Raw genomic sequence first — 14,032 nt, 5'->3', positions numbered from 1 at the left:
GTGCGCATAAAAATGTGACATGTGGGGTGGAAAAAGATTAGTTAAAAAAAAAATGCAGGATGGATGAGTGCTGGAGAACAGTCATACTAAATCCTTAAATAATAAATAAAAACTCCTTATAGACAGCATGGGGATTTAACTGCCTGCCAACCCAGAAAACCTTAAATTATTTTAATGAAGACTCGCTTCTCTTATTTCAAGATGTTAACCTAATAAAACTGAATAATCTTTATTGACTTAGACAGAGCTTGTGTCAAACTAACAAGGTGGCATCTGCTGCGGTTTTGCTCACACTAACACCCGTTCAGTGGGCCGTGTATTAGAATAAGAAGAAACACAGAGAAGACATATTTAAATCAATGTAAGTATACTCTTCTTCTTTTCTATATCAGATTATCTGGAGTTTAACTTGGCATAGAGGGGAAAAAACAGCTCTCTGAATTGAAGCATACAAGCTGAAACTCTGAAGAAGGATCTGTGCCCACACATTCAGTTTTGTTTTTGAGAATTTAGAGCACTTTAAAGCCTCATGTTTTTACATTAGATTGGTTACATTTATTTATTTTAAGTTTTTGTTTAGATAAAAACTACAGTCTTTACATGTCCATTGTGTCATTTTCAAACAGAGCTGCAAACAGAGGGAGACAGCGAGGGAGAGATGACCCTCCTTTTGTGCCCACCCAACAGTTTAAGCTGCATAGATTCTGTTTCTTTGGGCAGGGTCCGCGACTCTGAGAAAGTAAACTCGGAGTGACCTTCCAGGTTAGGCCAGTCTGGGATATGGGCAAAGATCCTGTGATTCAAGGAGCTGCCATGCTCTGAGATCTCATTGGGTCCTACTTCAAAAGGAGGGAGGAGGGATCACTTGTGTCAGGAATTTTGTTCCCTCGCCAGTGGGCTGCATTCTTGACCCCAAAGGAGCTGGTTAAACATCATGGACGCTTTCCTCTTTTGTGGTCAGAGAATCAAGACAGAAACCTGATGTTGCCACCACTGATTTTGTGGCGGTGTAGGACAGCAGCATAAGCTCATTACCACACAGACACTTTCTTGTCCCGCTGGTGTCAGATTTAAGGGGTGTTGCCTAGACAGACACTGATTAAGACATCCAGCCAAAGTTTGCCTAAAATGTAGCCCCCAAAAACCCATTGAGCTGTGTTTCAGGGCAACAACATAGAATTACTTTGATTACTGATTATTTTAACAAAAACATTTGTTGCCTGTAATGCTTAAAAAAAAGAGAGAAAGAGAACGAAAATGAACAACTTCAACATGGTCTGAGACCTAAAGATGTTCAATTTTCTGTCACGTGATAAAGATCAGATTGGAGAAGCTGAACCAAAGGAACGTCTGACATTTCAAGAGACCCAAAATATATAAAAATGAAAATATTTAAAAGTTTTATATTTTGTGCAGTAGCTAAAATTTTCTGTACATTGAGGCTGGTCAAATGTGACCTGTGTCTACTGAGCTGGATCTCCCGAATAAAGGAAAATTGTAGTTTTAGGGAATCTTAAAACAGGGAAACTGCACCTCTCATGTCTGTCACCATGTCCTCTAAAAAAAAATACAGAGTTAAAGTGAAACCTTGACAATGTCACGAGAACTGTTCATGTTCACACAGAGAAAAGCACCTGCTGGTCTTTGAAGGATCATTGGGAAATCACCAAAAGGTAAAATAGGAAGGAACAGAGGTCCTACAGAGGTCAGAGGATGCTTTACGAGATGGTGCTGTGACACAGACATTAGATCTGAAATACAGCAGCATAGTAGTGGAGTCATTACAACTGTCAACTTGCAAAAAGAAGGTTCCTGGTTTAAATCCCAGCTGGGGCCTTTCTGTGTAGAGTTTGCGAGTTTGAGCCACTCCCAAGTAGGTTTTCTCCAGATACTCCAGCTTCCTCTTACATGCACATCAGGTTAATTGGCGATTCTAAATTGGCTGTGGATGTGAGGTCGATAAAGTGCTTGAAGTGCACAGAACCAAGGGCTGTTTGAACGTGTAATTAAAAATGCGAGTGAGCAGCGAGACTAAATAAGTGATGCATAAATGTGAGTACATTAGATTCCCATCTGTTGGTGCTCGTGCTTTGAAAATTACGCAACAAAAATTAATTAGACTGCATTTAATCTGAGCTAACTCAGATTAAAGCACAGATATAAAGAGGGGTTCGAGGGGGGTCATAAGATTATAAAAGCACCTGAGCTGGTATATCGTAGAGTGCAGGAAACACACCAATCATCACCACACATACAAGGTTTCTCATCACTGCTTTGAACCCACAGTTTGCAGTTGGAAGGTTTTGTGCTCTTAATGTTAACCATTATTGAAATGAATGGCTGTAGTACTAAAACATGGTTATATAATAAATCCCAACAGTTTCAGAATATTCTTACCATTTTCACTTACACTCCGCCAGCTCTCAAAAACATTAACTAACGATTATTCGTCCCTTTATTAATGTTAGATGGGAAGTTTCTTCTTCTTTTGGCTGCTTCATTTAGAGGTCGCCACAGCAGGACATCTGCCTCCATCTTCCTCCTCTGTCACGCCAACTCTCTGCATTGAGAGTTGTAAGGTCTTTGTGGTGTTCATCTTTTCTTCCCGCCTGGCAGTATATCCACTACATCTGCACATGTCCACACACTTCAGTCTTGTCTCTCTAACTTTGTCTCCGAGCCCCCAACCTGAGCTGTCATGTGATCGACTTATTTCTAATACACTTCTTTCTAATACTGCCCCTCCTGGTCACTACCAGTGAAGACCTTTTAGCATCTTCAGCTTTGCTTCCTGTCTTTTTGATTAGTGACAGATCTCTAGTTGAAAGTTTGTTGTAGACACTAATTATGAAGGAATTCTTGGCATTGGTCAAACGGACACGAACCATACTGTGAAGGCATGGAATATGAACAGTATGTAAGGGTAAAACACGAGATGCAGCACCTGTGGAAAAAATTCAGGACTTGAGAAAAACAGTCACAAAAACCTTTGACGGCGCTCCTAATAAACTTGTCCTCCTGTTAGAAATGGCCAGTCAACAGAGGCCTAATTAATTTTTTTAGACTAATTCAACTGATGACAAACCCTTTCATACAGCTGTCTCTCCCCAGACAGTTAAACCTGGTGACTTTTGCCCGTTAAGACAAGTTTGGTCAGGTACCAGAGAGAAATATCATTAGGCCTCACTGGCATTTCTGACCCTCACACCTTCATTAGCCACAGCGGTACAAATGAACATGCTTGTGCACATGACGTTCAAAAAGCTGCACGATAGAAACTGTAATCTCACAGTCGAGAGGAGCTGCACTATGTGCGCCCCTCTCTGAGGCACAGGCTCTCTGACAGACGAGCAGAGGTGCATCTGCCTCTTTCATAAACACGTTCAGCTTCACGGTCACTGAGCTCCTCGCCCCGCCCTGAACTCACCCTCGCCCCAAGCTGCACGTGTCGGTACAGCCAGCGCACTCAACTCTTATCTCGGTGCAGCCTAATCTGAGTAATACAAATGTCAGCCATAGACACTTAACTTTTGCCCTTAGAGCTTCAGCAAAGTTCACCATTTTTCTTGAACTGAACCGAGCTCCTCACGTTTAAATTGAAACATTTCAGCTACAACATTTAGCTGAAATGTTGTAGATTTGGGTATGAATGGAAGCCAACCAGGATGGTCCTGACCAATCATTAGAAGCTTTAAACACATGTTTAGGCAGGATGCAGTGTAAGGCCCAGGACTGAATTAACTGGATAGCCAGAGGTTGTTGAGTTCATGGATACGGAGAAGGAAAACCAAATATATAATTACTACTTCTCTCTCAACTAGTATATCTCAGTGCTGCAAATACAGTAAATGCCAGCATTACTGACACAGCCACAAGAGTCAGTGCCACAACTTTGGCTCAACAAGTTTGGCTTGAAATGGATTCTGCTATTAGCTCTTCCACAACTAATAGCAGCTATTTACTTTAAATACAGGTGCGTTTGTGGTGTCTTTTTTCCCCAGTGTTGGATGACAAATATTACACTTCTCTGGCATGCAGAAAGAAACAGCAAAGTCAGGAGGATTTGCCCTGCAGCGCATCTTTCCCAATCCCGCTTTCAAGCTGCATTCAGCGAGGAGCTCCTGTCGGGTCAAACCTTTGGAAGTGCGGCTTGCTGAGCACATTAGGTCGACTCATTCCTCGCGTGAGAAACAAGGCAGCCACAGAGAGGCTAACAAACACACACAGGATGCTTGTGTGATATATTCACTGTGCGTAACACACCAGTAGTCCAGATTTACCGAAGCAAAAAGAGATGACTATAATTTGTTGCTGGTGACACATAATTCTTTGAGACATATATTACTCAACAACGAACAGCACAAGATTTAAAGACAGCACCCATAGTAGTAACTGTCTCATTCACTGAAGAGGATAAAGTTGAAGCCTACAGAAGTAAGACTACCTCCAAAAAGCTTAAACAGACGTTGCTTCCTCCACTTATTTATAATAGTTTAATCTAATCCAGCACATGAAGTTGTTTTAAACTACTCTGGGTCTGCAGTGCACCCCCAGAGAGACAGAGTTCCTCTAAAAGTAGTTTAAATCAGCAAGTTTCACTTTGACTGATATAACATATTATAACTTTTGGATAATTTTAATATTCTTATTGTAATAACTACTCTTTGAAAAGAAATGTTAAATTTCAGTGAAGTCCATCTTCTTCTGCTCATCCATTTGAGAATCTTGGGGACTGCTGGAGCCTCTCCCTGTTCTAGGGTACACCTCGGACAGGTCCCTAGTCTTTCAAAGGAATACATTCTCTTCTGATCCAAAGAAATAAAAATATATAATCATTACTCCAAGGTCTCCATTTGGATGAAATGGTGCCAGTTATTCTGAAGACTAATGCACACTCCAAAAATAGTCAAAGTCAGACACAAGGTCCTATAATTGTCTGAAAGAGAAAGAAAAACAACAAACTGTGCTACTGAGATCAGAGTTCACACTTCAAATAAGCATCGATTAAAAGATTAACTGTAGAGGAAATACAGGTACAGCTTCCTAAAGCACATCACGGGGGTTATTTAAATAATATGAACAGGCGGTGTTTGGTGGGAACACAAAATGTGTTTCCCATCAGTGTCCACTGTTAAGTACAAAACGAAAGTCTGTAATATAATCAGTGAAACTGCAATTTAAACAGCAATCCTTTTGCCAAGTCTGCTTTAGTCCTGTCTTATTACATATGTGTGAGTATAATCCAAGTCTGAGTGCTTATTCATGAGGGAGCAGCATTTCGCCTGAAGTAGTTTGTTTATGGCATTTATGACTCTGATGGGGTTCTTAAACTTTGCCTTTAGTTGACAGAGGAGCCCCGCTACAGATGGAGGGCTAAGCCCGTGTGATCTCTCCTCGCTGAAGGCAGGAAATTAGTCGCAGTTTGGCTGATTTCACCAGGTCGTGTAAGAGTGAGAATAATAAGAGAAGTAAAAGGCCTACGAGTGAGTGTGCAAATCTAAACTTTGGTATCTGCAAGAAGTGAAGATGCACAATCAGAGCAGGACTGGAATCCCGTTCAAACACAGATACACACACACTTAATAAAAGCATAGAAATGCCCCACATCTTTCCTTGGCTTTGTTTTCCTCTTTCGGTATTACCCCAGAGTTGTGCCACGAATTGAAGAAAATCAGATCTCCAGTTTAAACAATATCCTCTCACATGACGAAAGAAGACGTGTGTATGTGTGCGATAAGGTTCAACAGATTTTCGCCTGAGACAAATTGATGTTCATATTCATATATTTTATATAATGTATATCAAACTAAAACTAATACAGCATCAAACTTAAAAAGGATTCAAAGGAGAAAAAAAACAAACTAAAAACTGAGCAATCTATTGGCTTTTGGAGCAGTGGAAACCAGGAAGAACGGAGCTTGATGGGGCCAGCGTGTCGTGTCCCAACCCCACCTGGACAGCAGACGGAGGTGTGCAGCTCTAGAAGGGCGGTTTGGGGAAAAGGGTCAGTGGGTAAACACAAATGGAGATGAGACGGCCCGGGCTTCACGGAGCTACGCCTCTTCTCGAAGTTTATTTAATTACATTTTTAAGCCTTTTCTATTTTAATTTCAAACACACAAAAAACATGTCTTAAAAAAAGCAGCCTCGGTGTCTTCAATGAGGAAACGGGAAACAAGTCCTTGTTTTTTTTATTTGTTTTTTTTGTGTGTGACAAAGATTTGTCTACTCAGTCTCTGAATGCTGTTATTTGTACGGTGTTTGTGTTGTGAGAGAAAACAATGACACAGCAGTTTGGGAACGTGAAGTCGAGAAGAGTGTGAGGGGAGTTTGGGGGGGGGGGGGGATTGTAGAGGTGAATGTTTTGGCTGTGTGCTTGTGGTACTGTCTTTGCTCCTCTGTGCAACACGTGTACATCAGGCATTCATGTACGACGACCAGGCTGAGGGCAGAAAAGCTTACTTCAACTTGTGTGTCACTGGATCTGCATGCCAGTGTGTTTATGTGTGTCTGAGATGGTAGTTTGTGTGTGTGTGTGTGTGTGTGTGTGTGGTGGAGGCCCAGACTGATGTGTGGGGGCCATGCTCGGTGACGAGTGTGCATCCAGCCAGTTCATCAGTCAGTCAGTCGGACCTCTCGGGGATCGGAGAGCCTGTTCTTATTCTTTAGCCTCCAGGAAGAGCGTCTCCTGTGGAAACAACTTGGCCTCTAACAGGGTCGAAACTGCATCAAGCTGGGTGATCTGAGAAGAGACAAGGTGGTGTTTTTTTTTTTTTTTTTTGGGGGGGGGGGGGGGGGGGGGGGGAGACAACATTAGACTGAGCAAAGGATTGCTGCAAATATGACATTCAGCCTATGACAGAAACTTATGAAAATCCTAATCACAGCTTCCCCAAAATACAATCCTCAGATTGCTCGATTACGATCGGCAGCACAAAACAAAGACGTTAACTTGAAGCCACTTTTTGCTGCAGGAACTCGTAAAACTCTCCTTAATGTGGTTTAACTTGATTTGGAGTTTAACTAGGTGGCTGTTTTGCCCTCACTTGTTTGTTATTTTGCTCCACGGTTTCTGTTTATTGTGCGGAGAGCTTAACCTGAGTGAGGGGGTGTACTCTGGCCTTTTTGGTCATTAGTGAATTTAGTTTAAAGTTACCCCGGGACCTGTACAGTACTGAAGACTGCAGCACAAACAACGAGGGCATGATGAGCTCTAGCTTGAGTTGTAGCAGCCAAAAAGCAGTGAACCCCCAAATGCTTTTATGAACACCTCTTCAAGTGTGAACAATATGGACGTTCAGGCCATGCACCTCCCAAATGACTCTTGCACTGTGACTGGCAAAGCCAATAGGGGTGTCAGAGGAGTATCACACTGTGGAACGTGCAATTGTGTACTATTACTTCTTAAAGACGACATTTCTGAATCATTACTGTTAATGGTTTCTCTCCTAATGTACAATCAACTCAATGAGCCAAAATGCCAACAAAATTATCAAATCTGTCAACCCTGTTTTTAATTTTATCAAACTATTTAAAATGCCTTCTCAGATTTATCTACACTAGTGTCACCATGGCCTCGGTCATTCACTGAAGTCCCTGTGTGACTGTCTCACCATCTATTCCCAAGAGTCAGACTGGAAAACAGTGTGGTTTTAGTGCTAAATTCATTTAGTGTGTGTGTGTTTGCAAGTGAGTGTGTACGTTGTGTATTATTCTAACATCGTGTTTTTAAAAAGTCTAAGCAGTAACCTGAGAATTGAGAGATTTGCTTCCCTAAGAGGACCATTAGGTTTGTTTTCTTAAAAAGGTTCCAATCCAGAACAAACTGATGAAGGTTACAGGACAGGAGTGTGTGTGTGTGTGTGTGTGTGTGTGTGTGCGCGCGCGTGTGTGAGACACAGACTGAGTGCAGTGGGAAGCCAGAGAAGAATTTTATGTGAGTAATTTCTTCTTTAACAGAAACATTTCTCATAATGCAAAAAACATTTATCTGTTCTGAAAACTCCACACGACGCAGTACCACCCACCGCGGAGCTGATCGAGTTAGCCGACATGAAGGAGGTCTGACCTCTGTTTTTAAAAACAGGACAATCTGACTCTCTCCCTCTGACACCCACCACCCCTGCGGGCCTCTTAGCTTATGTGAGCTAATCACCGGCGGGGTTGTGTTACATCGGGCCAATCTAACACCTGGGCTGAATGGGCGAGGCGGTGTGACACTGAGATGTGTCCGAGGCTTATCTGGTGACTGCTGCATCAGCCCCTCTGATTAGAGATCCTATTCTAAACTCACGGTGGGATAATTAGCCAGCTCCCTGTACCTGCTCTAGAAGGTCAGAGGGCAAGCCGAGCACAGTAAAGGTCGGCCTCACAACAAGCAAAGCAACAGATTTAAAACCGACTTTTGTAGGCAATGAAATGTGAACTCTGACCATTAATTGAATTGCATCACCTGTGCTCACCTTCTGAGCATATAATAAATGTATTATGAGTCTAATTAAATTAACACATTTTTATATTTTCAATTGGCATGTTCAAATCTTTGTTAGGCGCCAATTCTGCAAAACTAAAAAAGTGTTCGAGGCAATTAAATTAGACAAGGTGGACAAATCCGCATTAGATACTACGTCTCCGATCTCCCATGGGTGTTTGGAAATGTCACACTAGATCTAGAAGGCCTTGGACTCCTTGCCTTTCATCTCCTTATCCTCATTTCAAGGTGTCATTTAGCATCTTGACTTCTCAGCGGGATCCTTCATAGCCCGGTGCGGGCAGGGAGGGGCTGCCACATCAACTTTATGCCCCTCACCCCGTCGACAGCCTCGCAGCACAGAGCGAGACGATAGGAAGAGATTATATGTTTGTTTCCACCCGTGCATTCTCAGCAAGCATATTCCGTCCCGACGGTGGGGGAAAACGATCAAAAAGAAGCTGCTGGATTCCTTTTCCCACCTCGGGAGCAGCGCCTCACAAATGGCTGCCATGCTAATGAACCCGACAGGCTGTTATGACACCGCAGCATCAGGTAGGAGTAAATGAGGCTTCGGGGTGGAGCAGGTGCGCGTGAAGACGTGCGTCTGTGGGTTACGTGCGAATGTGTGAGTGTTCCGAGCAAAATCGGGAAGAGAGTTTGTGCTCGCCGAGCGCCGGGGGAGAGGCAAGCGGGAGGAGAGCAGCATCTGACTCGGAAAAGGAAAAGTAGGGAAACAAGATGCCACACTGACACAGGAGACGGGCACCATCGGTGATTGTTTACATTGTTATCCAATTAACAGACCATAAGCATGGAGGCATCTGTCAACAAACAAAGCTGTTGTTTTTCCTCTGCTATGCCTAAGCCATATTCTCTTCTCCTGTGCCTACACAGCCATACATACATTCATACATACATACATACATACATACAGTACATAAGACAGACACAATCTAGTTCCCTTTTTTGCAGTTTGTTTTTAACCTTGAGTCAATATAAATTTTAATCATCCACTTCAGATGAAATCATTCAGGGAAATGAAAGGGAAACTGTCTGCCTAATTTAAAATATTATATTATTTTCATCTGACTAAATAGCAATTTAGGGAAAAAAAATAACAAACAGAACTAATTAACAACCTGCAAAAAGATTTTCCAGTTGTTAATTAGAAATTCTGAAATTAACACAATAAAAAAACTCAAATAAGCGGTGTTTGTGCAGAAGCAAAATCTAAAGAGGAAATATAATAACTGGGGAGCCTCGCATTTAAAAACCCAGGATCCGAACAAAAAGACAGATGGTGTTTTTCTGCAATCTTTGCTATTTTATCTCTCATTTCTTATGAAAAATAATTTGACGTAAAATGATCGGCTAACATAAACCCATAAACCCCCCCACCCTCCCCTTTTTTGTCCTTATCGAAAAGCAAATCTCAACACAGTTAAAAAAATAATTAGCACTTAATGTGAAGTTTTAAATAAATAGCACAATTGTAAGTCACTTAATTCAAATGAATAAAACAACACTGATAACAGAGGAGGCGACACTAAGCAACGCTCAGCCATGAAAGAAAAGAAAGGGAAAATAAACACAGGCCCTCAAGATGTCCGTTTCCAACATAATCAAACGTGCAGCTGAAATAACGCATTTTTAATGAAGCCATTACAGGCCCTGCTATGTTAATTAAAACCAAATAACTTGTCTGTTTTAAACTAGTGTTGTCAAGTGTTTATTTGGCCAATTACAAAAGCAGTGGGAGATCATTATCTGCTGCCAGGAGCGTTGACAGCACGTAGTGCTGGGGCGTGAACAGAAAAGAACAGACCAGAATACGGCACTTCAAAGGACAAATGCACCGCACAGACTGCGAGGGAGGGGGGGACTGAAGGGGAAGGAAAACGCTGAAAAAAAGGGCTATGGGGAAGAAGAAAGTGAGGAAAATTAAAGACAGACTACAGCACTTAAAGATATAGAGACGAGCGACAAATCAAAGCAAGAACAAGCAGAAAGATTTTGTGTAAGGTGTTGGTTCGCCACCACGTTCCACCACAAAACCTTCAATTTGCCTTTTCGTTGACTTCCAACGTCTCTGGAAGTCATAACAGGATAACGACGTCTAACATGTCAGTGCAAAATTATGTGCAGGTGTGAGATCCGCTGACTGAAGAGATGACTGCAGTCAACAATGTTTCACTCAGAGTGACTTTGTATGAATTTGAGGTGTTGCTTTCCTGTGACGGGACAAACTATCCGAGCATAGCCGAGTCCCTCGGTGTAGGATTAAGGACTTTAGTTTTTTTCCTTTAATTTTCCACTCGTCTGTTTTTTAAAGGTATATTTTAAGTTATCTAAAGGATTTTTGAAGAAAGGGGGATTTGGGTAAAAACGCAGGGTGGCAGGAGACCAAAAAGTAAAAATACAAAAGATGGAGCAGAAGAGAGGGAGGTGTACAGACAGCAGGCGAAGGAAAGAGGAGGGAACAGAGAGGCAGAGGGAGGGAAAGCTGGAAGGAAGAGTAGGAGGAGAAGGTTAAGGTAAAGAGGGGGCTGAGATCCCTAGGGTAAAGCCCAGCTTTAATACTCCCAGCAGAAATGTGTTTTTCCTTTCCACAATAAAATATTTCAAGGTTTCTAGCTTGTTGTATAATTTTTATATTTAAAAATCAATCTCCGAAAGCTAAACCATCATCTCTGAAAAGTCTCATTGAAAGTGCACGATGCGCATCTTATATTTCCAGAACTTTCCAAACATTTTAGGACCTTAATCTAAACTGTCGATGCTTTTAAAATAAAGCCAAAATACATAATTTGGTATGATCGCTTTTTTTTTTTTTTAAGTACACTTTCCCAGCGCGTCTTAGGGAACTTGCCACATTCCTCCTGCAGCTTTTGGCTGCCTCACTTTCTTCAGTCTCTTCATTTAATCCCAGACTGAGTTGATGAATTTGAGATCAGGACTCTGTGGGGGCCGTTACATCTGTTGCAGCACAGCAAAATGTATCTGAAACCAATCAGACGCCTCTTTCAGTCAAGAGGAACTTATAGAGATTGGACGGATACTCGTCTCCACACGTTATATTTGTACTCAAGGATGAAGCCCCACACAGCACCATGAACCCATGTTGCGTGTTATAAAAATGTATTTTATAAAAAAACACTTTAAAAATAAACTACTGCTCAACTTCCTGTGAGTCTTCCTACGACTTGTTCAGATAGGAGGACAAGAAAAACAAAACATACCAGTACAACAGATGTAAAACCTATTACAGCGCAGAGCAAAGCTTCTTCTGTGCCATTGTTTATTTTTACTGCATCTCAGGTTTTGTCTAAGAATCATTCGGGCAAATTCGCCGATGGAGCTGGAAGAAGGATTAGCAAAGGTGAAAGAGAGTACAGTATCACAATGGGAAAAGTAATACGCCGCTTTGACAGCGTTTTGGTATCCACGAGCAGCCGGCCAGGAAGAGCCTATCGCAAATTATTATAACGGCAGTCTAAACATATTCGCCGCACGCTGAAGGAAGACCTCGGGCCTTTCAGCAGAGGTTTGTGCTCAACAAGTATCAAAGAAAACGGAGGAAATTCTTGAATGAAAAGCTGAAAACTGAAACACTAAAAGCCCCCCTCCTCTTCCTCAAACTCGCTGACAGTCATAGAAACAGAGAAAGGGTTAGTTCCCTGAGCACGGCTAAGCCTAGTACAAATGATGCCAGTGTAAGGCCTGCTGTAGTGCTGAAGAGATAAGCCACTGATACCAAATGTTGAGGATGAGACTGAGTCCAAAAAGTGGAGACTAATAGACATTTATTGGCTAAGCTACAGGAAGGTGGCAAAAGCATGATTCAGACATATCCGAACGTCCGTGTGATTTAGGATGAAACTTGCAAAACCCGTGTTAGCGCATTTACTAACTCACAACACCGTTCTTGCTCCTGGTTAACGAAGTTGTACGCATTTCCCGCTCCCCGCCCAAAAACCCCCCAAAACTAAACACGACATCCAGCTTTGCTTAATTTTCTAAAGATGGGCTGAGCAGATCTACTAATTTGTGCTGCAGCTTAATGAGTGGACGTGACACGAAGAAGACTGACGAGGAGGGTAATAGCAAAAGAAAGAGTGACACTGCACAAAGCTGCTGAAAACTAAAAAAAAGGGAGGAGAAAAAAAAGGTTTCAACAGTTGTGCAGTATTACAAATGCAATAGTGGTCTATCCTCTATCCTCTGATCCTGGCAAAGCAACAGTGAGAGCGTCTGGACGGGATGGAGGCTTTCTATGCTCTCTCTCATTTAATTACAACACAGAGCTGCAGGATTAGACAGGGGCCTGTGTTCACAGCCTCATACTGGCACTACCACTGAGCCACTTCCCTCCTCTCTTTCTCCAAATCTCTCGCCTTTCTGTTTTCTGGAATAATCTCCCATCTTCTTCTTTTTAATATCTTCTCCACTTGTCTTCTCTATCCTTTTCTCTTTCAGACTGTTTCTCTGATTAAATCTTTTCTTTGTTCAAGCTTTTGTCTTCTCTGTTCTCTTTTCCGACTAGTTCTGCAGTCACCATCCTCTTCTCGCTTCTCTCCCCCTCTAATCCTGCCATCCTGTTTTTGCCGGAATTTCATCTGCGATGCAGACACATCTTTATCTCTGTCTCAAACACATGTTTACTCTTGATTATAAAGAGACAACTGTGAATCCTTTAAGTGACAAAGTTGTGAGCGGGGCATGTGTTTGCTTGAAAATATTTGTGCATGTGTTGAAGTGTGCGATCGTGATGAAATGGAGAGTGTGAGCTGCGCGATAATGTGTGTGTTGCTTTGAGGTGTTTGTGCCCTGGCGGTCTCTACAGACTACGATGGCACACTGCCTGGGCAAGCCTACACACACACACACACACACACACACACACACACACACACACACACACACACACACACACACACACACACCTCTATACAATCACCACCCCTCCACATGCACTCCACTCTTGATTAATGGAAATCCCATTTTTGTTTCCAGCAGCAGGGCTAATTAAACTGGTAGTTAAAACAGTGCTCATTAGCTCGCCACCACACAGCGTAGCGACCGAGCCCTCAAATGGCTGGTTGTAGATAGCTGAGTGATGCAGGGTGTCAGCAGAAGAGCCACAGAGAATACTACTCTTAGTGCTGACAACTGTATCCTAACACAGTCAGAGTGTACTGTATTCACAGTGGACTGATACTAATTAATATTCACTGAATAATACGTGTGCGCAGGTGGACGGATAAACAGTCGGCTTAACTTTCCCCGTCACAGGTGCGAGTAAACAAAGGCGCCGACGCAGGGCTACTGCTGCAGCACACAAACAGTAAAACAAATACGAAGCAATAATGGAGGGAAAAAAGAAAAAACACAAAAACAAAATCGCCAAACAGTGACAAGAGATTATCTGAACTATTGTCCCTGCTGCACTTCATACACAGCTGCTGCCTGAGGTTGGGCTGAGGCCTAAATGGAAAAGCCAATTAGGCCTGTGGGTGTCACAAGCGGAGATGCTGATTTGATTCATCTGAAGGATACAAA

The 14,032-nt window shown here is 42.4% G+C and overlaps 1 protein-coding gene across 1 annotated transcript in view; it reads right to left on the bottom strand.

The window, feature by feature from the left end:
- Window positions 1–5,786: 5,786 nt before the first annotated feature.
- faf1 (Fas (TNFRSF6) associated factor 1) overlaps window positions 5,787–14,032 on the bottom strand; it is a 64,462-nt gene continuing 56,216 nt past the window's right edge. The window contains exon 19 of the mRNA XM_063467113.1: window positions 5,787–6,742. Within this exon, the coding sequence (XP_063323183.1) occupies window positions 6,659–6,742 (84 nt within the window). The 3' untranslated portion in view covers window positions 5,787–6,658. The remainder of the gene's footprint in view (window positions 6,743–14,032) is intronic.

The sequence above is a fragment of the Pelmatolapia mariae genome, linkage group LG23 (genome assembly GCF_036321145.2).
Source record: "Pelmatolapia mariae isolate MD_Pm_ZW linkage group LG23, Pm_UMD_F_2, whole genome shotgun sequence".
Taxonomy (NCBI): Eukaryota; Metazoa; Chordata; class Actinopteri; order Cichliformes; family Cichlidae; genus Pelmatolapia; species Pelmatolapia mariae.
This window is presented reverse-complemented; position numbering and strand designations above follow the sequence as displayed.